At 43.7% G+C, this 25,962-nt stretch overlaps 1 protein-coding gene across 1 annotated transcript in view; it reads left to right on the top strand.

Annotated features, from left to right (window-relative positions):
• myrf (myelin regulatory factor) overlaps positions 1-25,962 on the top strand; it is a 251,560-nt gene that overhangs the window by 165,062 nt on the left and 60,536 nt on the right. The window contains exon 5 of the mRNA XM_041196647.1: positions 9,114-9,175. Coding sequence (XP_041052581.1) covers positions 9,114-9,175 — 62 coding nt within the window. The remainder of the gene's footprint in view (positions 1-9,113; positions 9,176-25,962) is intronic.

Raw genomic sequence — 25,962 nt, 5'->3', positions numbered from 1 at the left:
AAGGAAGATCAGAATGACGTTTGTCCGACGTCACTGCGTGTCATTTTCCAGAAGATTCTGCCCTTAGAGGGGCAGAAAGTGGAGTAGGAGGTGGAAGAAGAAGCTGAGGAGGAAGATTTAGAACAAGGGGTGCCCTGGCTGCAGAGGGAACTGGCTGGGCCTTGCCTGGAGATCGAATGCCTTGTCAGGATACTGTCGACAAGATGGATCATTCAATCCAGGCATGTTTCAACTGATCCCTTCTAACCGAGGAGGAATCGTATGGTGTGGAACTCGCTTCTAACTGATTGTAAGAACACATCCATTGAAGACACAGAGCATATAAACTCTTACCACTAATGAAGGAAGCACACCTGTCCAGAGGTTTCACTGTCACCATTGCACCACTTCATCCCTTTTTCTTTAATGGCTTTAATAAAAGGAGGCTCACAAGTCTGGCTTCACATGTCAATATTTACAGCGTGCTCCAAAAGACAAAAAGTGCATAGTTACAAGTGATAGACACCCCAGTGACCCACTCAGTGTTTTGCTCAATGTGATGTCCTCCATTCTCAGCCACTTCTACATGATGTGCTCCATGTGGCCTGGGAGGAGGTGAAGGTAGCCTGCGCATGTGTCTCTGTTTAAGGCTGAGATGTACGTACTGGTCATCCTCATTGTGGAGTGCTGGTGGGGGCACCACCAGAGGCTGTTCCACCAGCATCAGTGCAGGGGCAGCCTCAGTCACTAGGCCTTACTGACAAATGATCCCTCAGTCAGAGAGGCCAAGGAAACCAATGATAATGGTGCCCCATGAGGGATAATACCCTCATCCTCTGTGGCCATGGAACAGCCCTTGGGTGGCACTCTGGATTGCTAGACCAGAGCACCAGCTGGGTCAAAACTGGTATACATGCCAAATATCTCTACACCATTAGTGCCACTCACTGGTCAAAACTACATCCTGTTAATGCCAGTGCTCAGTTCCTTCATTCACTCCAAGTGCTGCTGCATATAGCTCTCAATGATGTTGGCCACTCTCTCAATAGCGGAGCACATGCGTTCAAAGCCCTGAGTCGTGGTGATGCACATGAACTGAATGGACTTCTCCATTCTCAGCACATGACCCCACACTGCCTCAGGGAACTCTGATGTGAGGGAGCATGCCTGTTGCTGCTGCTTGAACAATTGAGTTCATCTGGTGCAGGTACACCCACAGTGCTGTTAGGAGGGGAATTCCAGGATTTTGACCCAGCAACAGTGAAGGTACAGCGATAAAGTTCGAAGTCAAAATGGGTGTATGCCTTGCAGGGGAAGTTGCAGGTGGTGGTGTTCCCATGCATCTGCTGCCCTTGTCCTTCTAGGTGGTAGAGGTCACGGGTTTAGAAGGGGCTGTCAAAGGAGCCTTGGTGAGTTGCTGCAGTACATCTTGTAGATGGTACATACTACTGCCACAGTGAATCGGTGATGGAGAGAGTGGACGCTTAAGTTGGTGGATGGGCTCCAATCGAGTATGCTATGTTACCATGGATGATGTTGAGCTTCTTGAATGTTGTTGGGGCTACACTCATGCAGGCAAGTGGAGAGTATTCCATCACACTCCTGACTTGTGCCTTGTACAGGCTTTGGGGAGTCAGAAAGTGAGTTACTCACCTCAGAATTCTTAGCCTCTGACCTGCTCTTGTAGCCACAGTTTTCACATGGTTGGTCCAGTTCAGGTTCTGGTCAATGGTAACCCCCAGATGTTGATAATGGTGGATTCAGTAATGGTAATGTCACTGAATGTCATGGGGAGATGGTTAGATTTTCACTAGTTGGAGATGGTTATTGCCTGGAACATGTATGGTATGAACGTTACTTGCCACTTATCAGCTGAACCCTGAATATTTTTCATGTCTTGCTGCATTTGGACATGGACTGCTTCAGTGTCTAAGGAGCTGTGAATGGTGCTGAACGTTGTGCAAACGTCATCAAACATTCCCACTTCTGACCTTATGATGGAGGGAAGGTCATTGATAAAGCAGCTGAAGATGGTTGGCCCTAGGTCACTACGCTGAGGAACTCCTACAACAATGTCTTGGGACTGAGATGATTGGCCTCCAACAACCACAACCAGCTTCTTTGTGCTCAGTGTGATTCCAACCAGTGGAGAGTTTCCCCCCTGATTCCCATTGACTTCAATTTTGCTAGGGCTCCTTTATACCACACTCGGTCAAATGCTACCTTGATGTCAAGAGCAGTCACTCTCACACATCCTCCAAGGAGGACAGTCCATTGCTGTTTCTGGCACTGTCACCTCCTCCTGCACATTCATGACATGCTTATCACCCAGTGCCACCATATTTAAACAGGCACAAGGACCCACTGAGGTAACTGTATCTATGCTGGTGAACAGTGCACTTGTAAGATGTGACGGAGCTGTTCTGAGGTCTGCTGTAGCAGATTGGCTCAGTGATGGTGACAGAGTCGATCATAGCGCCTTAACATCAGCAGAATGAGCCTTTGAGAGCAGATGTCTCTGCAATGCTGAGGCTCCCCAATGCGGCCGAGTCTTCAGCAAGCTGTTGGATGGGCTGGAGTGCAGTGAATCTCCTTAGAGTACACATTGCACTCTCTAATCACCTTCTCCACCACAGATGTCCATCTTCCCTTCCCCAACATTCTCATGGTCAATGACCCTGCTGATCTCCATGACTCCCTCTTCCATTGTTGTGAAGACGTGCAGGTATGGAGTCCCCCCATCTGTCTGGGCCTCCCTAAGGCATTATGTGCCCATTTCTGCTGTAAGGACAAAAGAGAGATCAGGCACTGTTGACCTCAACAGCCAATGCCAGTGGCTCATTGACATAGGAAACAGCATGCATCAGTGCTGACAAATCATCAGCAGCACTATGGCTCTGAGCCTAGCTGGAAGGTCAGTAAGTACTCAAGACACACAACCTTTTGCTCCACCATTCAATAACATCTTGGCTGAACTTCTACATCATCTCCACTTTCCTGCCCTACTCTTTTATGTTGAGACTCTTTTGTCCAAGTTGCTTGCCAGATCTGGACTCCTATCAGTGGGCCAAGATCTGCCCATGTGGAGTCCAGTACACCTCCACTCACTTATCATACCTTCTGTCGCTGCAATGCTGGCTCCCAATTGAGCCTGAGGAGACCTTTCTTGCCCACCCTGTAATTTATCTTGTTCTGCCCCTAACAAGGCATTGAGGGGCCACCCAGAAACTGGAGCACCAGCACAACCAAATCCCCACTGATTAGCTGGGGGTTTCACTGGCCTCCTGCTGCTGCAGTTCTGGTGGGAAACTATTTGTCAGAGAATCTCTGGACTGACAGCTTCATAACTATTACTAAGTATGATGACCAGAATACTATGTGAGATCCTCTGTATGTTTTATGTAGTGGTAGTTTTGTTCTTTAAACTTTGAACCTGGACATATACAATTGAGAAATGGTGCTTTTAAAGGAAGTTTCCCCTCCCCCACTGGTGGAGGGATGTAGATTAAGTCCACTTTGTTAGCCTGGTACAGACTAGCTCCCAATGTTTAACTTGTATCCACCATGCAAACATTGCTTTTAAAAAAACCTTATATCTGATAGACCTTTACATCATAGAGCGTGAATCAAAACAGACTGTGTGGTCTAAGTGCAATTAATTAAAGGGGTCAATTTTTATACAGATACTTTTAACCCGTGGAGCTCTAACTGAATTACTAGCTTTCAATTAGACTGATTCTGACTGATTTTTTTTTTCAAGCACTGGATTTTTTCTGCAGGCCCTCCTGAGTGGATTTTCTCTATCTCAATGGCCCAGGAGTGAGAGGAAACGGACATTGGAGAGGTCACAGCAAAATTAAAGAAATCATAGAACAGACTGAACTTTGCTCACCTCTTACCTTTCCCCAGATTAGTTCATTCTCCTGAGCTCTCAAAGCTGAGAAACCACTTTCCTAATAGGAAACAAGGACAGCAATCAATAAGCTTTATAGGGCTTTTGCCAGTGAACAATGCTGGAACTGTTACCGATCATGATATTTATAAAGTATTAGATTACAATGTCTCTGACACCAAATTATATGGGGGCTCAAAAAAAAGGATAAGATTCAGACGAGTACAGGAAAATAGAGAATTAACTATAGAACAGAAGAATCATAGATGACATACAAATTTGAAAGATATTAAGTAGCACACATTGGCAGTAAAATAACAAATGTGATTACAGCTTGAAGAGCAAACCCTTAAATGAAATCAGTACAAAAAAATCCCTGGTATAATACTTGGCTATCCATCGAAGCATCGAAGCTTCCCCAGTGAGGAACAGAACACAAATACAATTCTGGGTGTGTTAATTACCGGATAGATAGATTGTGGGGCTCAATTTCAAAGCCTCCACCAGGTGTGAACAGCCTCTCTTGCTCAAAAATCACAGTGCTGAACTTTCCGACTTTCCTTCCCAATCAGTCCATCCTTATTTTGATTGGGGCCTTCACAAGGTTGAAGCTGTTTTTTTGCCTGAAATCGGCACAAACCAGAGGAAACCATTTGAAGTGCTATTTAAAGGGCCACTCAACTGCGAGTACTTGGGTCATTGGCATTTGTTTGGAGAAAAAAACCTTTCTTGCTTCGTAATGATATTGCAGACATTACTAGTGATGGATATATGGTACAATTTGCTACAAAGAATTCAAGAAACTCAGGGAGTTTCTGGATATTCAGAAGATGGGATTTGTCTTGGTCCCTCCATTCTGGTTGGAGGAAGAGCAACGGCATCAAGTGGGGGAATCTCAGGAAGTTGCAGTTGGAGCAGTTAGGAATCCATAAAGGAGGAGACTGCTTGGATGAGGAGACTACTATTCATCAGGAAGGTAATGAAACCACGTATGGCAAGACCTGTACCTCATTCCCACAGTTGGCCAAACATTGCCTGGAGCAGTGAAAGTCACTACAGCCCTCAGATCATTTTGCCTCAAGGACTTTCCAGATTCCAGCAGCTGATATCAGTCATATTGCTCAGTATACAGGCCATGACTGCATCGAGCAAGTAACTGAAACCCTCTTTGTCAAGGCCAACCAGTGTATTGTGTTCCTCAGGAACACCAGGAGCTAGCAGGAAAGGGCTGTAGATTCTTCTAATATAGCAGACCTCCCGCAAGTGCAGGTATGATTGTCTGCAGTCAAGTTGCACCTTAAGCGAAGGCTGACCCTCTGTCAGTTCAGGTCTTCTCCCAGCTTTTTTGGGTTAGTTTATCCAGCAGAAAGAGTAGTAGTGAGTTAGTGCCTGGTTCCTGTAAAGGATTGTGCAGATGTGTGGAGCATCTTCAGTTAGGAGGTATACTGAGAGGGAGGATGCAGCAATATGTGAGTAGGTATTGTGCAAGGAAGTGGCTCCTGTGTGAGAAGAGCTAACAGAGGCTTTCTAGTTGCTACCGGCTAAAGCAGATGCTATTTGTGCAGTTGGGAAGAAAACAAGTGAACGTGCAATTAGGATGAGGAGGTCGGTGCAGCATCTTCATGGGGCAGAATTTTATGTTCCGCGGGCAGGCACCATACCCGAACGGGGGTAAAATTGTGTGAGATGACATCAGGTGAGCATCCTGATGTTGTTACACACTTGCACGATATTTTGCTCAGCAGGCATGTGCGGCAGGTGGAAGCACACCTGCTGACAATTTAAATGTGCAATTAAGCCCATCAATGGCACAATTTTTCATGGCCCATCCAACCTTATGGCTGGCAGACGGACCAATCGGCCAGGCAGCCTTTACATTTTTGATGAAATCTCTTCCAAGGGTGGGATGAAATGTCCATTCCAGAATAAAGTAAGAAGAAATATCTGGGGGCAGCATTTTTATGAGGTATGCTCTCTGGTGCTTGATTGTGCTGCATGGACATTTTTTGCAGCTTTTAAGAACTTTATTTTATTGTTTGCAGGTCAGCAGCCCCCTGGGGCAGCTGTCTGCCGTCAGGGAGCTCTCCCGAAGCGTTCACCCACACCTGCACCTGCGGTGACGTCGCTGCCTGCCATCTTCCTGCCCCCACCCCAGCAGCGCTGAGCCTTTTAGTGCGCATTTCATGCTGGCTGCCCGTTAATTGGACGGGCTGGAGTGCAATGCCAATTGTGGTCAGCGGCCCATTTCCTGACTGTTCTTGGGCCTGCTGACTGCATGCGCCCGACGAGGGGAAATTCAGGCCCATGTGATTGCAGGGCAAGCAAGGAGAGTGGGGAGGGAAGTGTTTGGAGTATGAGAGGAAGGACGTGCTGATGATGCTGAAAAACAGATACAGCAAAACATATTTCTCACTCTTGCTGTTTGGGTAGGCTCCTTGATCCTCATGCAGCCTTGATCCCATATTCCGGGAGTGCTGCTTCTGTCATTTCTATTGTCTGCTATCTCAGTCCAAGACTACTTCAGTGTCTGCCTTGACATCAGTGGGAAGAGACATAGTTTGTGAGCTCTCACCTACCCCATGAAGACTCCAGTGCTGAGTCACTAAACCTTGGTGCTCTTGAAAATGATATCTATCACCCCACATCTTGAACTTGCAACAAATGTTGCAGCAGAACTAGTGACTGCTCGCTTTTAAGAGGCTCAAGCATTCTTTAACTAAATACCAGGGTCACTAGAAATCCTGTCCTTCAGTGAGCTGTTCATCATTATGGAAACATGCAGGCAGTGCTCCAGTCAGATTTGAGTGAACCTCTCCAATGCTATTGGATGGCAGCCTGATTACTGCACTTACACTCAAAGTGTGCCAGAAGTTAAAATTGTCACCAGTGAATCTAAGGAACTAATGCTAATTCTTTATAAAACACTTTATTAATTAGTCCAAATATGCAGCAGGAACTTGCTCGTGGAATTTCCCAATTAACCAGTGTAACTAGTTAGATGTGTAAACAGCAGTCAACTGGGAGAAGTCATGAGGAAATTCTCAGCAGATGTATCACCTTCAGATTGGGGCACTGCACTTATACAAAGATGGTGAGAAAGTGCATAGGAGTCCAAGTAACAAAGACAATTCCAGATTCTGATCATTGTACAATGGAAAGAGAAACTCAGAAAGTGTAGCCATTCTCATCTGGATCAATGTAATGCATGGAGCTAATGGAGAGAATTGGTAACGTGGATGTAAATAGCTATTTTGTGATAAATCAGTTCAAATCATTCTAATGATACTTTTGGCATTTACTTCCTTTGCTTGATCCAAATTTCAAGGTTTGATCTGGCCATTTTTCATATATTTTACTGCCTGACTCCATATTTGCTTCATTAGGACTGATACAACTCTCCCCTGGACAGTTTAGCCCAAGCTGGTGTTAAAACCATATCTCTCTGGACTGAAGTTTTATTTTACAAAATGGAAGTATTCGGCATGATCTGGACATGTGGATGCTAACCTGGGATTTTTTTTGAAAAGAAGGTCATACTTTCACCTTGGAACTGTAAACAAGCAGGCCTCTTCCAAGAAATCACCTGACCTATATGGTGCTTGAGAAGGAGTTGTTTGTTTGTGTTGAACTGCTAAGAACTTTAATTGATCAAATGCTGGGAGACTAAAAGGCAATCACATGGGAGAGGAAAAGAAACCTACTTGTTTTGAAGGTAGTTTTTATTGGAGAACAGATTGAGGAAAGAAGGCTACCTTGACTGGCTCCCTCTCTCTACCTTGCCTAAAATTGTGTGGCTGTCAACCTATAACCAGAGAACCCTCATCTGAGTGTAACCAGTCTGCATTTGGACCTGCAAAGCTGAGATCAGTGGTGAGAACTTCCAGGCATCCACAGGGACCAGCAGCCCGTCTTCGCATGTGAAAGCTCCGGGTCAACAACGTTAAGACCCTGCAGACTTTAATCTTTATTTTATAAAGCTCATCCTCCAAAGCCCACCTCTGCAGAGCCCCCCCACTTTGTCTGTCCTTTATTTGCGTATGTGTGCTGGGGAATTCTCTAGGAAGAGATAGATAGTTATGCTTCCCGATTACAATTGTGTGTTAACCAGTACTTGAGACTTGTTAAAAGAAGTCTTGTTTTAAAATAAATTAATCATTCTGAGTTTTTGAAAGAAGCCTGTCAGAGTCTCTTTTTTCTTCTGGGTACCAGAGGTATAGGTATACAATTGGCTATTATAGTGAGAACATTAAATATTTAGATTAATGGTACGGCCTGTAGAGTAGTAAGGCTTGATAATTCATGCACTCCTCCCATCCTGGTTGTAACACTTGATTTCACCTACCTTGACCTAATCCATTTTCTCTCCTAATCTTGGTAATCTGCACCTCGGGTCTTAGTGAAATATAAATACTTTCACTTAGGTTTCTCAATATTAAAAAGGTTGAGCCAGGTTGCTGGGAGTTGCATGATAAATTCCTTTTCAATGTCTCAATACTTGTTTTGAAAGAAGATTGAGAACCCTATAAAACACATTGTTCAAAACTTACCATGTTAAAATCCAGCCTGTCTGGCACCATGCCTCCATTCCTCGCCTTGCCATTTTTAGAAATTTATTTTGTCTCCTACTTTGAACATCCCCTGCTTCTGTGTCTTTCAGTAACTCCTAGACATGAGGGAAGGTGGGCACCTTAATATTGTCTGCCTGTCAGTCTCAATGTCAAATCAACCACCATACAGAATTCACAATGGGAAGGATCATTGGCTCAAAGCTTGTCCATCCGCTTGATTGACCAGCCAGACCCTTGTGCCATGCTTACTGAGTGTTCCTTTTATCAGGAATCTTGTGAGAATTGTTGTCCTAAACAGGCAGCTTTATGAACAGCCCAGCCCTTGCCCATACACATTGTCACTTTAAAGATTGCCATAGCCACAAGGAAGAAAATTTTGAAGCTAAAAGGAATGTACACAGTTTTAGGTTCTAAATAAAAAGGGAGGAAACAATTAAAAGAAAACACAACAACACATTTATTTTTTAAGTGGCCTTTGATATTCCTATGGTTTAATTTGTTCCTAAATTTGACGTAGGAATGCAATTCCAACCTGCCATTTGGTCAAGAAAGGGTTAAGTATTTAATATTATATCTGTTAGAATCTCTTTTAAGTTAGGCTACCTGTTAAGTCATAGCATTTAATTATTTTTTATCGTGTAATTGAATGTCGTGCAACACTTTTGTCTTCTCAGCACTTTACCTGAATCTCCTCCTGATTCTGGATCCGAGCCTTACTCCCCTCAACAGGTGAATGGTAAGCTCCATGTCTTCCTGTTTGAAATTGGTTTGCTCTAGGCTCTACCAAGCTTCTGTCTGAATAAAGGTGTGACCGCATGCCTGAATTATCAGTGAAAGCAGCCATTTATAAATATTATCAAAGCTCTCAGCTTTTGTTTAGTGCTGCAGTTCACTGAAAGGCTTGCCATGCTAAAATTAGTGAGTAAACAATGCTAGCAAATGAGAAAAACTGCAGTAGCAACACTAGGAACCTGTAGGGAAGAGAATTACTGGTCAGTGGCACTCTTTGAAATGGTGTGCTGCAGACTGAAGGGAAAAAGCCAAAATAGTTAAAAAAAAGAGAGCCTAGATGGTAAGTAAGAGTTTCTGCTTGTTGCGAGTACCTTTCACTGACTCTTATGGCTTCATTGAGCTTTGCCCACGCTTCTTGTGTTGTTTGAGTTGTGTTGCTATGCTTATCGAATATTCTTTTTGTCAGATATCCTGCAAATTCAAGGTTGTTGGCAAGTTATTGACCTGTCTTTGTGAATCTGTGTAAGAAGTTTAAGCCCTGGCGAGAGAAGGGCGATGTGAATTGATTGAGGAGGAAAGATAGGAAAAATAAAGGCAGGGACAGATCGAAAGGTGGGTGAGAATAAGAGGAAGAAAGCAGAAGGGAGAAGAAAAGAGAACACAGAGTGAGAAGAAATGGAGAGAGCGCGAGGACAGAGTGAGAGAGGAGGCAAAGGAAGTCAAAGTCTTGGAATGAAAAAAAGAACCAATAGAAGGAAGTGTAGACGAGGTCACAAGAGTACAGTTTCTGTCAGTGGGTAAAACGTACACAGCCCTGTTGTGTGGGATATCAGCCTTTGAGGAGATAGTAGCGCTTGTGAAAACTTGGGCCTTGCTGTTGTAATTGGAGGGAATGCAATTAATTTTTTGATGTTGGAGAGCAGGAGAAGTGCAGAGGGGCTCACTGTTAATTCTGTGGGAAATGTGAGTCATCTATAAGACCATTATTGCATTCTGTGTCAATTGTTACAAGTATTTTCCGACTTCCAGTCCCAATAAGGCAGCAGCAAAGTGCAGCAGTCTAAAACAAGCAAAATATTTCAAAGGGAGGGCAGGCTGGCAGTGGGGGAGATCACTTGCACGTAGCCAGCAAGTTGCAGGGAGAGTGGGGCAGGTTTTATCTTTCGCATCCTGATATGCAATGTGGCATTATCGATGAAATTAGAGTTTGATCAGGGAGTACGCTTTCTCTAATGGATTTTAAAATTCTAAGATGTTTGGTTGCAAACACAAAAATCAGAAACGAAAGACTTGTGTTTATGTTGTGCATTATCGTGCCTGCCAGAATGTTCCAAAGCACATCACAATGAAATACTTTAAAGTGCAGAGACGGTTGTCATGTAGGTGAACATGGCAGCCACGTAACAAGTAATAATCAGATAAATGATTGATTAATCTGTTTTTGATGGTGTCGTTGGGGGGGCACAAGAAAAAACTTTTTTCTATTCCTCCAATGGCACATGGGTAACATCTACCTGAACCAATGGAACAGGCAGATAGGGCATCAGTTCAACATTTCATCCGCAGGGTGACCCCTCTGACAGTACAGCAGTCCATCAGTACTGCAGCGGAGAGCCATCTAATGTGTCAAAGTCTTTCACTAGAGCTTGAACCTTGAATCTTTTGACACACGGATGTCACTGTAGAACCAATGAGGCAAACAGAATGTTGAACCAAACCAATGCAGGATAATTCATAGGGAGTTATGCTGAAATGATACAGTGCCCTGGTCAGCAACACCTTGAATACTGCAATTAGCCTGCCCCATGAAGTACCGTGAAGACATTCAGGCCTCAGAGGTGATACAGGAGTGAGCTACAAAACAGATCTCTAATGACATAAATTTGAGGTAATGGGGCCCGACTGGAGGAAATTGAACTTTTCAGCAAGAACTGCCTTATGTACAAGCTAATAAATAGTAGAGAGAAAGGAGGTACGGAAAATTATTTCAAACTAAACTGCGACAGTGTCATGCGGCCAAGGTTCAACTTATTAAAAGGCAAACTCAGGATAATGTCAGAAAGTTCTTCAGGCAAAGAATAATCAATAATAGAATGGACTTCTGGATAAAGCAGTGATGGCAAAAACTTTGAATCATTAAAAGAAACAATTGGATGTCACGATGACAGATCTGTATGGATGAACTCAGGTAGGCTGCAAGGCCCTCCTCAAACACATTTCAAATAGTATCCCCTGAGAATGCTGCAATTGTGTCAAGCTGACACTCTAGTTGGGAGTTGCAAATGAATGCAGAGATACGGAGGTAGATTGAGTGGATGGAATGCAGGGAGGAAATCCTTGAAGGGAGGATCACACGCCCTTTGCAGGACCTGCCAGAGTACCATTAATTTAAATGGAAGGAAAATCAGGCAGGTTCTGGTGTAAGTGCGTGGTCCTCCCTATAAGATTTCCCCCTCAGCAGTTGATGCACAATGCCCAGGTAATAAAGACAAAAATCTAACCCATTGTCGGTGAGGTCCCAGTTTTAGTTGCATGGGCAAGTAGTAACACAGAAGTGATTGCAGTTTCAGGGAAGGTCACTAGCTGTAACGTAGAGGAGGGAATCCATGCCTGTGGGAATCATAGCCCTCAGGAAGGGTCACCAGCAGAAAGTGCACCTTTGGTAGAGTAGCAGGTATAGCACTTTGGTGTGATAGAGCCTGGACTGTAGGTAACATATGTACAGCCAAATATTAGGAGGCTAAATTCGACAGCCCCCAAAACCTAGTGCAGGAATCAGGATCCCCAATTAACCAATGCCCATTGACTGGCAGTACCCCAACCTCATGCTGCCTGCTGTTTTATAGGATTTACAGTATTAATCATTCTGTTGATTGGCTGGACACCTGAGCAAGAGCCAATGGTGTGAATGACTAGCACAAGTTAAAGCTAGCCTGCACTGATTAAAGCCAGCCTGCACTAGCTAAAGGTGCCTTGTGGCTGGAGCAGGTGCTTGGACACCTGTACGGACTGAATCTCACCTGGGAAAGACAGAAGAATATGGCACACCAAGGAAGAGTGTGGGCTCCAATGTTTGCAAATGCTACACTAGAGGTCTTGGTGGAGGAGCTGCAAAGGAGAAAAGGTGTCCTGTATCTAGAGGAGGCAGGAGACCCTCCTGAAACATTCTCAGAAGGCAGTGGGAGTGGATAGCCGTGGAGGTCAATGCCGGGAGTCAGATCCCGAGGACCTGGATGTGGTGCCACAAAATGCTCAGGGCCTCACTCGAATGGCAAGGTTAGTGAATGCGCCTTCAAATGTCATATCCCACCAACTGCACCACTAGCCTCAGATACTGCTCAATTTATCACATACCATCAGAACATATGAATTAGCAGCAGCACTTGGCTCCTCGAACTTGTTCCACCATTCAATAAGATTATCCTCATCACTCACCCATCAACATTCTTTAACATTATTACTCATATCTGACTTCCATATGCTTCATTGTACCTTCATGCACTTAACATTGCTGCAAACCTCACATCCACACCTTTCTTACACTGCCAGCTATTCAAGTATGACATCTACATCAGCCAAACAGATTGTATCAGACTCACTGACACATTTTCTCCTCTCATGCTGTACATCTAGAGGCAGCAGAAGTTAACTGGACAGGAACAGGCAAGGCTTCTTGTCCTTATCCCAATGCTGGCCAATATTGTGACACCCATTTCTGAAGCCATGGACAACGGAGGTGCTGAAACCATCAAAGATGATGGTATAGTCATACATAATCCTCCATCTCACATCCCATCTCTCCCTCATCCCACAATCTCCTCTTATTTACAAGCTGCGGGTAGTGAAAGCATGCATCTCTTATTTTCCTTCTTCCCTTCACCATAATCTTACTTATTTATTTCTCCTTTCAGATACCTAAGAGATACGACATGGCCCGGCAGTGGAGGAACACTTTCAAGGGCAATTAGGGATGGGCAATAAATTTCAATCTCGCAGTCACCAGCTCACATACTGACACCACACATACTTTAGAGAATATTATAGAAGTGGAATCTGCATGTGGTGAAACACAGGGAATGAGTAACCTGCAGCCAGGGCACAGGGCAAGGATAACACAAGTGCCAGCTCACTAGAGGGTGAAGTTGCACACAAATTCTGCTGTGGAGGACTCAGGTGAGCACGTTGATCTGGCAATATACTGAAGACAGCTGATGGGTATGCACAATTAAATGCTTGGTGCATTGACAGGCCTGCCAGAAAGTCTGTGTTCAATGTCAGTGGTATGGAGGAATCTAGCACCGACTTGACACAAGATTTTACATAGAACCTGGGACCCGTCCTGTCCAACATGAAAGTGGTAGCCAACTGTATCAACACACTTGTGGACCCAAACATGATGCAGCAGCTAATGGCCAATGTCTCAACTTTCAGGACAGCAGAACAGCTTCCACCCAGAAGGTTGTTTATTGTAGTGTAAGTTCAGACTGCAGTAGATTGCAGTATGCAAAGGGGCTCGCAGGGTCCAGCAGTCAGGGGGTTACAGCAGTTCAGCATTCTGTCCGCCAACAGATTACTAGGATTGCTGAGGTGCTGCTCTCAGGGAGTAGCAGTGTCTTCATGGAGCACAACCCTGCTACCCCCTCTCAGGATGACAGCATTTGTCTTCCCACCACTGCCCCATCCCCCCACCCCCGACCAGTGCCCTGGCTGTTTCCTGTCAGCCAGTCAGCCCAGGCAGCTGCTATCAATATCAAAATGCTGCAGTCTATGGCTGGGCCTTCTGGAGCCAGAGCTGCTCAAGATTCTTCTCCATGGCACCCTGCAGTCTCCCCTGCTGAATTAATCAGCCTTTCCCCAGGCATTCTGCAGCCACTGGGTAGCACTGTGTAGTTGCACAAAGACAGGGAAGGCACATGGAAGACAGGCACTAAGGAAATGTGCAAGGGTAATTAGTTGATATTTTGAAGCAATATGGCATGATTTGATTTAGAAATTGGTTTGGAATGTTTATTTTGTGTTGGCTTTATTGTATTATGATCAAATGGACACTGTGGTGATTAGTGACAGAGAGAAGATAAGATGTGGAACTGTTAGTAAATGGGAAATTGGGATTGTGATTACTGGTATCACATTCAGATGAGTGCTTCTTGGACAGCCTGGCCAGAAAGGGGTTGCCTAGGTTTCTCCCTTCCTCACGCTCCTGCCCCTGAGCTGCTTGCTGTATAGTTGGAGACAAGGACCATCCCTTTATGATGGCGAGATACAGCATCCAACAGACCACCAAGAATCTTGAGACACAGTCAGCCGAGTACTGCAGGGTTACTCCAGAATGATCCGGGCAGTGAAAGCATTGTTTCAACTCTGTTCTATAACATTTCCCATGGCAACATGGCTTTCATTGCCTGCATGCTGTGCATGTGCTGTGTGGGTTGCACATTGGAGTCATCAGTTATATGGTCAGTGGATAGTCCTTGTTGCCCAGTGGCCAACTTTTGGTTTGCTATGGTGGCTCAAATGCAGGTGGCACATAATGAAAGCATTGTGACTGCTGTCAGGGTCCCTGGCATTGACCTGCGTGATATACTACGTGTAGTCGCACGCTAGCTGGATGTTGAGTGATTGGAATGCATTCCAGTTATGGCGGATCTCAGAGTTAATATGAGGTGCCCAAAAGCCATTTGTATGCTTGTCATGGGCAGCCTGCTTAATCATCTGCTTTCTTCTTAGAGAGAATGAAATGTAGTGAGCTTTCAATGAATAGAGAATGTCTGTGATTTCTCTCATGCAACAGTGGATGGCAAACTGTAAGGTATTGTGAATACCTCTAGCTCTAGCCTGGAAGGAGCCTGATGTGTAAGACTTCATCACCAGGATTATCTTCACAGCCAATGGCAATGCAGCCCTCGCCCTGTTCTGAGATTGCAGGTGGCAGATTTCAGTGAGGACGCCATAGTGAAGCACAGATGCCTCACATATTGGGCGGGATTTTCCGGCCCCGACGCTAGCAGGCACCATCACGGGCGGGACAGGAAAATTTGGAGAGCCATTAAAAGTCAATGGCTCTCCAAATTTTCCTGTCCCACCCGCGACAATGCCCGCTGGCAGCAGGACCAGAAAATCCTGGCCATTATTTCCTGCTGAGGTTGAGGTAGAAGCATTGCTCCTTTCAGAGAGCTATTTTACCCGTCTCATCCTCCCTCTTCTAGTAGCTTGTCCGCCATGTGTGGCCTCTGTTCATTCTCCAAGTTGTGCTGGGTTCTAAGGGGAGTATCTAGTGTGTACATGCCTGGAAGCAGCTGGTTCATGCAGAAGTTGGCAAAAGCTCCTTCAGCGCCTGTCACAAAACTCCCTATACTTTGGCGACTTTAAACAACTATAGAAAGTACCAAACACTTTGTGTTCACAAAAACTTTCTACAGCAGTACGTTTCCAGCCCAATGAGAGGGGAGGCATTGCTGGACTTGGTTCTTGGGAATGAGATGGGCCAAGTGGAGCAAATATCAGTCAGAGAACATCTAGGGGACAGTGATCATTGTATCATAAGGTTTAGGTTAGCAATGGAAAAGGACAACGAACAATCTAGAGCAAGAATAATTAACTGGGGGAAAGCCAACTTCACTGGGGTAATAATGGACCTGGGCTGAATAAATAGGAAGCAAAGATTGGCAGGAAAAATTATAGCTTAACAATGTGCTATCTTCAAAGAAGAGAGAGTTCGGACACAATCAAGGCATATTCCCTCGAAAGGAAAAGGTAGGGTAAACAAATCCTGAGTTCCCTAAAAGACAAAAAAGATAGCGATTAAGATGAAGAAGGAAAAGTATGCTTATGACAGATGTCAGGTGGATATTACAATAGAGAAACAGACTGAATATAGAAGGTTGAGAGAGGCAGTGAAAAAGCAAGTAAGGGAAGCAAAGAGATGTATGAGAAAAGACTGGCAGCTAAAATAAAAGGGAATCCCAAAGTCTTCCATAGGCACATGAAATGCAAAAGGCTGGTAGGAGGAGGAGTGGGACTGATTCAGGACCAGAAAGGGAATTTACGCATGGAGGCAAAAGGAATAACTGAGGTATTAAATGAATGCTTTGCATCTGTCTTTACCAAGGAAGAAGATGCTACCCAGGCTATAGTGAAAGAGGAGGAGGTAACTAATACACTAGAATGATTTATAACTGATAAGGACGGGGTATTAGATAGGCTGTCTACACTTAAATTTGATAAAGCACCAGGACCAAATGAGATACATCCAAGGATACTGAGGGAAATGAGAGTGGAAATTGCGGAGGCACTGGCCATAATTTTCCAGTCTTTTTTAGACTCGGGAGACTAGGGAATTGCATATGTTACATTCTTGTTCAAAAACAGGATGTAAAGATAAGCACAGTAACTACAGACCCATCAGTTTAACTTTGACAGTAGGGAAAATTCTAGAAACAATAATTTGGGGCAAAATTAATAGTCACATGGACAAATGCGGATTAATTAAGGGAAGCAAGCACAGATTTGTTAGGGGAAAATCATGTTTAACTGACTTTCTGGAGTTTTGTGAAGAGGAAGCAGGGAAGGTTGATGAGGGCAATGCTGTTGCTGTGGTGTACATGCTCTTCCAAAAGGCATTTGATACAATGCTGTACAACAGGTTTGTGAGCAAAGTTATAACTCATGGAATAATAGACAGTAGCAACATGAATACAAAATTGGCTGAGCGACAGGAAACAGCCAGTAGTGGCTGTATTTCTAGCCGGAGAAAGGTTTGTAGTGGAGTCCCCAGGAGTCAGTGTTGGGACCTTTGCGCCTCCTGATATAAATTAATGACCTAGACCTTGGTGTACAGGGCACAATTTCAAAAATTGCAGATGATACGAAACTTGGAAGCATTGTAAATTGTGAAGAGGGTAGTGTAGAACTTTAAAAGAACATAGGTAAGTTGGTGGAATGGGTGGACCAGATGACAGATGAAACTCAATGCAGAGAAATGTGAGGTGATTCATTTTGGTAGGAAGAACATGGAAAGACAGTATAAAATAAAGGGTACAATTCTAAAGAAGGTGTAGGAGCAGCAGGACCTGGGTGTATATGAGCAAAAGTTATTAAAGGTGGCAGGACAGGTTCAGAGAGTGGTTAATAAAGCATACAGTATCCTGGGTTTTATAATAGGGGCATAGAGTACAAGAGCACGAAGGTTATGTTGAACTTGTATCAGACACTAGTTTGGCCTCAGCTGGAGTATTGTGTCCAGTTCTGGGCCCTGCACTTTAGGAAAGATGTGAAGGTATTGGGGAGAGTGCAGAAAAGATTCATGAGAATGGTTCCAGGAACTTCAGTTATGAAGATAGATTGGAGAATTTGGGACTGTTTTCCTTAGAGAAAAGAAAGCTGAGAGGAGATTTTATAGAGGTGTTCAAAATCATGAGGGATCTGGAAGGAGTGGATAGGGAGAAACTGTTCCCACTCGTGAAAGGATTGAGAATGAGGGGGCACAGATTTAAAGTAATTGGCAAAAGAAGCAAAAGCGACATGAGGAAAACTTTCCCACCCAGCAAGTGATTAAGTTCTGGAACGTACTGCCTAAGGGTGCAGTGGAAGCAGGTTCAATCAAGGCATTCAGAAGGGAATTAGACTATTTTCTGAAAAAGAAGAATGTGCAGAGTTATGGGGAGAAGGCAGCGGGTGGCACTAGTTGAATTGCTCATTCAGAGAGCAAGTGCAGACACTACAGGCTGAACAGCCTCACTCTGCACTGTAACAATTATGTGATTCTTGTAGAATCAAAGCAACAGCAAGAAGAAATCAACCAGCAAGCAAACTGTAAGTAGATAATAATACCTTTAAATAGCATATGTGGAGGAATCCTCCCTGCTGCTGAATGTACATACCACTGTCCAAGATTAAGAGAGGGCATTAGCTGGAGCATTGAGCTGCAAAATGGAAGTACTGACATCAAATTACCATGATCTGCTTGCTGTGCATACATTTGACAGCTGTTCACTGTGCCCATGCTAGATCAGGCATGGACACTCCAAGGGGGTGGTGGTGTAGTGGCAATGTCACTGGATTAGTAACTAGAGACTCAGTCTAATGCTCTGAGGACATGGGTTCAAATCCCACCATGGAAGCTCATGGAATTTGAATGCAGTTAATAAACCTGGAATATAAAGCTAGTCTCAGTAATGGTGGCCATGAAACTATCAGCAATTGTCATAAAAACCCATCTGGTTCACTAATGTCCTTTAGCCTGGCTTACATGTGACTCCAGATCCACAGCAATGTAATTGACCCTTAACTACCTTCTGAAATGGCTGAGCAAGCCACTCTGTTCAAGAACAACTAAGGATGGGCAACAAATGTTAGTGGCATGCTATGAAAGAATAAAGAAAAAAAGGCTACCCATTGGAACCAAGAGAAGGAACAGCAGAGAGCCTGACTGGCAGCTGAGAACTTTCCTTCGAGGGCAGCTGTGGCAATGCCCTACTCAGGGGATGGTCAGATTAACATCAGGGTTCCATGTATGTCATGAATCCTGATTTGTATGTAAATGTACATATTAATTTATTTATTGAGATTTCATCAAAATTTGACAGGAAGCTTATCTGCCCTTAAACCAGGAAGTTGGTGAGCATAGAAACCCTTCATTTTATCTGCTTTCCCATGGATCAGGAAGAGTTCAAATTCTTCAACTCAGAGAGACCATGGGACGGCTGGTGTTGGAAATGGAAAACTATCCTACTGTACCTTATAATGTTACCTCTGTATCAACTGTATTGGTGTATATGTGCATATAGGCTGATGTGAGGGGTGTTAGTATTTACTGAACTCATCAAGTGAGAGCTATCAATGTAGGAAAATGTTCCCAAGTTTTGCTCTCACTAGCAAACTATGCACCCTGACATCCATTTCTGCATGTGCTTAAATGAACAATAAAACTCCCCCTACATCACCCATCGATTGTGGCCAGGTCAGGATCAGGTAAAGCTTTGTCTGTACTGCCCCAACATCATGTCTTAATTTCAATGCACCAGAATGTCTAACTTGCAACCAACAGTAACGTCCAGTTAACATCAATTTGTGTTGAAGTTTGGTTCAGCTTTGAGCTCTCTAGGAGCTAGATTGAGGCTATCCCAAACACATTTCCCACAGTGTTACTTTAATACCATCTGTGTGGACTGGATTTGAACTCACTTCCAGACAGGAAGGGCCAGTGTCTAACTGCTGCATCAGCCAGTCAAATCCATTTAAGGCTAACCGGGGAAATGGATGGTAGACTTGGAATCTGCTACTTACTCTATAATCATATTTATAGACACTTTGCATATGCTGACACCAATTCTGTATTTGCCTCCAAGGAACATGCAGTGCCAGTGCCTGAGCTGGTGGTTCAAAGTATCAGATCAAGTAGCAGGGCCTCTTCATCAGCACTGTGCTGTTGCTCTGTCTTCCTCCTTGGGCTGCTGTGGCTGGACAGGCAACACGTCTTGGGTATCTGAAAGCAGGAAATCAGAAGGGGAAGGGTCCATGGTCAGACCATCAGCAGATTGCTCATCATGCCTGATATCAAGATGCAATTGAGCTGGGAGTCGAGAAGGGGCACAAGGCAGTAACATACCATCCTCCTCAATGTTCTCAGAGATACTGGATGCCATGGGCTCTGTTGCAGCCAACCCCATGATGCTGGCAGCCATCTCCCCCATAGGGCTCAGGACTTGCAGAATCCTTGTCTCCCACTGTATCTGCTCTCTTCTATCATACACCACCTTAATTGCAGGGAAGAGGGCAGAATATCAGTGATTGTGTAACACTGTGTTTGGGTGCCTGCCACAGTTCAATAGCTGGAGGCATGTGGAGGCATTGGGAAGTGGATGTAAGGCTGAAAGCATTGGTAGGTGTGTGGGGTGAAATGGAGTATCTGAATGTTAGGCATGAGTCCTGAGTGCCAGGGATGGCTGCTGGGTGAGTGATGGGGGCGTCTTGTGCATTGAGAGACTGGGGATGTAGTGGGTAGGAAATGTTATTCGTGCCAGATCCTCAGGTCCAGATACCAGGAATTGACTTTCTGGCCACCTGCTCCCATTCTCTTCTATGGGTGATCCTTAAGGGCCTAATGCCTGCCTCTCTACTGAGTTCAGAGGCAGTGCAAAGAAGAAGGAAGCATCACAGGACATGCTGCAATCATGCAATGAAGTTGCTGCACCAAATTTAGGTGCTGCTCATCAGAACCGGTGTGGGCAAATTCTGACCTCTGCATCCAAAAATAAGGGCACCAAAATTTCTAGCGCTTTGTTCCTTGCACATGGGTTTGAGAAGTCTCAAACCACTTCCTTATGCCACAAAGCTACCATTGATTGTCACCAATTTGAAGATAATGTCTAGAAGGACTATGGAAAGGTAGAGAAAATAAAAATGTCACTCTGCTGCATTAGAGATAGAGCAAAGGCACATTGTTAGATAGAGGATCTTTACTCATTTTGTAAACTGTGCTGTTCCTCAAGAATGGACAATCTTTTATCTTCATGGAGCCCCACAGGTGTATAGCATGGAGCCATGGCAGGGGTGGGGGAGATCCTGGATCCACGTTCTCAATAACCTTTCTATATCACAAATTGCAGATGCTAGTAGATCTTGGTGTTCTGCTTTCGCATTTAACCGCTACATAGGCAATTGCACTAAAAAAAAAAGTCCTTTTTGAACATCAGGTTCCACGAAATACAAACTAGACAAACCATTGGTTAAAGTGTGAGTGCAAACAGGATTAATTTTCTTGCGGGGGGGGGGTTCGAAATTTTGGAGTTCCAGACTCTAGCCCTATGCACGCCACAGGTTTTTCACATCTGCTGTATATGACCTGGGAGTGCTTGATTCTTCTACTGGGCATCCAGTTCTGTTCCGTAACAGAATGACACTCATTGTAATGCACAGAATTCACTAAGGTAAAGAATAAAAAATTCAGAAAGATGTTGAGAATCTGAACTGATTCCCTGAACTTGTTGCAAGAGTATTTTTAAGAGGTTTATCCAGATTAGAGAGGCAATTTATAACAACTGTTTGTTTAAGAAACTGTGTTTTTAAAAGTGAGAGAGTTATTCAGAATGATAAGAAACAGTACACTTTGTAATGTGCTAATGTCAAGGAAAAACTCCCTGCGTTAGATTGGCAGAGAGCCAGAACAAACATAATAAAATTTGGGATACTGTAAACCTCATAGCAATTTCCACAAATTGCTCCAGCTTTCTGATATTGCTTGCATTTCTCCTCCCCATTTGGATTAGATACAAAAACATATTTTAATCTATTTTATAGTCACCCAAGATTTTAGAAATATATATTTTCCCCTCTTCTGAATAAACAAACTCTTCACGATTTCATCCTCTGGTTCCCCACCTAAATAGCTACCTTTCATGTATGAAACTCAACTTGTGGGTATTGGCATTTGGATTCTGGGTTCATCGCAGCCAGGTTTACTCCTGTCCTTCACCAACATCCACTTTTCCGCTGGGGTCAGTTGATAGTTACCCCGTGGGAACAGATCAATTAAAGGAAGCTTTCCTCTCCCATGGATCTGTTCAGCACTTGAACTGGAAGTTTCTCAGTGATTATTTTCCCTCCTCACCCTTCCAGGGTGAATGAAACCAAGCACCAGCTCAGCTCAGACTAGTACAGAACTTGGGTTAAAACAGAGCCCTTCTCACTTGTATAAAGAGAAAGAATTGCATTTATATAGCACTTTTCACAGTGAACCAACATCTCAAAACACTTTACAACCAATTAATCTCTTTTGAAGTGTAGTCACTGTTGTAATGTAGGAAACACAACAGCCAATGTGTGCACAGCAAACTCTCACAAACAGCAATGTGACAATCTGCTTTTGTGATGTAGATTTGAAGGATAAGTATTGGCCAGGAAATGGTGACAACTCCCTTGCTGCTCTTCAAAATTGTGCCATGGGATATTTTACACCCAGCTGAGCAGGGTAGCTCAGTTTACCGTCTCATCGAAAAGACAGTTACACAACTGAGCAATTGTAGCACCTTTTTTGAAGATCATAGTCAACATTAAAAGGGAAGTCTTCAACACAGTTTTGTTTGGAAAGCAAACTAAAAAGCTACCTGCCATTTTTCTTTAATTGATATCACACGAAAAAGACATGGGAAAGAAAAGTTTGCTCATCAGACGCCTTGATTAAATATCCCATTTTGCATTGCAGCAATGCCTAAATATTTACATGGGGCATACACTTTCTGTTGAGAGCCATTATTTTCTATAGTTATGATTTTTGATCCATGCCTGAAAACATATACCATTCTAAATCACAACATCAACATTTTCTATTTGATTTTACTTTGCCAACTGTCACACTGTTGTTAGTCTCTAGTCACCCATTGGAGCAAGTATCTCTGCCAACTACATCACCAGTTTGTATATAAAAATACCCCACAACATGCAAATTACTAATAATATATTAAAAGCCTTGCCTAGATGCATACATCCTATCAGGTATCACTTAACAGCTTTGTTTTCTATCATCCAACTTCTATCACAATAGTGTCCATCTTAAATAAATGCAAATCTTTCCTTTTTATTTGTCTGCCAATCCAGCTTCTCTGTCATTTCTGTGTCATAACCAAGGTTACTTATTCGTTTTACTTAACCTTGGATTCAGTCCTCCAAGGCAGGTCATGCTGTTGTTTACTTAACTCGAAGGCGTCATAGCCGCACCTTACAATAGGTGGCATTCTGACACTGTTCTCTATACCAGCTCCCACCTTGAAGCTTCTAAAATTGGGCTTATAGCTGTATGCTGCTGACTCTGTCCATGTCACCATGATTTGTGGCTCAAAGCTTGAGGTCAGTTATGGTGGGGAGGGGTTTTTTATATTAGGATGTGGTGGAAACTTGTTCAGAGCATTTTCCTGGCAGTGACATGGTGAAACAAAGTATATTATTTCAAATAAATACTCAGCAGTATCTGTTTTAAATCAGATGGGTTCCTCCAAGTCACTGCTGGGAAGACCCTTTTAAGAAATCAATCCTCTTCTTCCACCCCCTCCACCTAGCTGTGACTGTAATTTCCGCTACCAGCCACCTAATCTCCCTCTATTTTTGTTCCTTTCTGCCAACACTTGCTGCTCCCTTTTTTCCACTCCAATCTTCTGTGCCTTTCTGTCCATTATAAACCTGCCCCTGAGAAAACTCCTGCCAGTGCTTTTGTTAGTGGCAACCCCCACTCTCAGTGTTCCCACCCACCAAAATCCACTCCTACACCTTTCTTTCCCCCTTACTTGTGGCCTTCATCAGATGACTTCCTCACTGTTGTTTCTGGAGCTTCACTCATAGCCCAGTTGGCTCCTAATGAAGCTAGGAGTCAGTGCTGTGCCTCCTCCTTGTTTTGTTCAGTCAGGGAAAGCAAGAGATGGGGCTATCGCATCATTATCTTGTACGTAAAATGAGCACTTGACAATTGCCTACAGTGGCATGATTGAAAATAGGAGCTTAGCATGTGAGTAGTATCAGATGCAAACGCAGGTTCCATCAATCTACTGTGCTGTATGCTACATCATTTTCAAGTGTGACCCTTAAGCGTGAGTAACAATAATGTTCCATGTGTGGAAAGATGCTGTAGATTGGTGAAGATAAACAATAGTTTGGATTTGCTTTCTTGCAACTGAACATCTCTGGATGTTCAGTACGAGTTCCAGCACAACTGGACAGTGGGCTTTAATTGATCTCAGGTAGAACTGCTTTTGGAGCTTCTCTGCTTAAGCTACACAGAAATAGTCATGTGAACATTTTAAGAATGTTCCTTCAGTGACTGGGTGAATAACTGTCTAATAATAATAATAATAATGGTATGATACTACACCATATAGACCTGGGTCTCAGGTTCGATTGTCACTCTGTAGTGAGTTAACTGATCTCAATCATGGCAACCATTGTGGTTCTAAAGTTGGCCTCAGCAACCCTGGGTTAGAGAGGAGAAGCTCAGTTGGGGTTTTCATTCATGATCACTGTATATAGTGATTCTGACTGGTAAGTGTATCTGTGTGAGCTTTACCTGACTACAAGACAAGGTTCAGCTATGATGGCCTTTATGATTTAATAGACTACCACCACTTAACTGTCTATCCTCTGACTTAAAGAATGGTCACGTGTGAAGTATCATGCATCAACATGTGCCAGCACCTTCAGGAGAAAAGTTTGGGGAAAGACTAAAATACAAATCCTGCTTGTACCTGTAGTTTGGACTGATTAACTAATCTGAGCCAGGGTGGTTGGTGGGATACTATAACTGGTGCCATTGCCCTTGATACAAAGTATGCATTTGTGGTTGAAGTTTGGGTTAGGCCTGAATGTATTGCAATTCCTGTGCATCTATCTCCACACACCCCCCACCAATTCAGCAACATTCAGAGTCTAGGCTCACACCTGAGAATTGGAGGACTCTAGCTCCTATGAAACCAAGGAATCAGCACTCTTCCAGTCAGAGGGGAGAAAATTGACAAGACAATAAAACTTTATAGAGAAACTAATTGGAGCCAATACACCTAGTCTCCAAAAGAATCTTTGGATATGATTGGAACTGATTAACAGGAAAGAGGGTTGCGTCCATGTGCTCTGGAAGAGAGTTGCATTGTATAAACTGGTCAAGGCTTGGGCCTGAACTTTCACAGGGATGGAAAGGGTCACCTGCTTAGCCAAAATGGGACTGATGCCCCATTCTGGAACTCCTGCCCCTGAACCTGGCACCCACCATTTTCACCAGGGAGGGCAACAGATGCATGTTGTAGTTTGCACATCCGTGGTTCACGAGGGCAGCTGCACATGTAAAAGTGCAACTGCCTTCAAACAGATCCAATTTTCATTAGTGGGATGTCCAGAGTGCAACTTGTGTGCTTTACACTTTTCAGGAGAAGATCTAAGCTTACTTGTGTTCTTTGGAGAGGTAGAGTAACCTTTTGGAGAGGTAAGGGATCCTTTTGGACAGGTACAGGGACACCTTTGGGAGAAGCCAAATCCCATTTGGGAGAGGTCAAGTGTCCTTTGGGAGAGGTCAAGTGCTCTTTGGGATTGTTAGAATTAGACATGAATGTGTGTAAAATGTTGATAAATGCATTGCAACTGTCAAGCTGTCAATGCATTTAAATTTCCTGACCATAAAATTTAAAAAGCCTGCAGTTTAATAAAATAAATGCTTGCTATTTCACTCTGGCTATTGACATAAGCCTGAGGATTATCATTATAGGATTATGCATGACTGATTTCACAATCTATTATTATCACAATGGAGTACCTGTTACTTCACAATTTGATGGACAGCTCCAAGTAGTTATAAAGTCTTGGACTTTATAATGGGGGCAATGGATACAAATGCTTGTTTTTATAAGGGATTAAGTATTTGAAGGAAATGTTTGTTTTTATAAGGGATTAAGTGATTGAAATAATTTAAATGTAGTGAATGAGTTTTTAATCAATGAAATTGTCTTCTTTAAATAGTGAAGTCATCAATAGATACTTAGAACTTTATTTTTTCTAATCTCTGCAAGGGTCCTGAGGTATGCCCAGGGTGGATACTAGATGAGTTGGCATAAAGGCTGTATGGGCAAAGGGTGGGTGGGAGGGCATGGGTTGGCATGAGTTAGTCTTAAGTTGGCATAAGGGCTGTTAAGGACCTTGGGTGGGTAGAGTGGCATGGGTTGGTATGGAAGGTAAAGGAGGTGATTGGTTGGGTAGAGGTGCTTAGGTTTTCATGGAGGCTAAAGGGGGCCATAGAGGGGTGAGTAGAGGGGCATAGGTTGG

This window comes from Carcharodon carcharias, chromosome 10 (genome assembly GCF_017639515.1).
Source record: "Carcharodon carcharias isolate sCarCar2 chromosome 10, sCarCar2.pri, whole genome shotgun sequence".
NCBI classification, from domain to species: domain Eukaryota; kingdom Metazoa; phylum Chordata; class Chondrichthyes; order Lamniformes; family Lamnidae; genus Carcharodon; species Carcharodon carcharias.
This window is presented reverse-complemented; position numbering and strand designations above follow the sequence as displayed.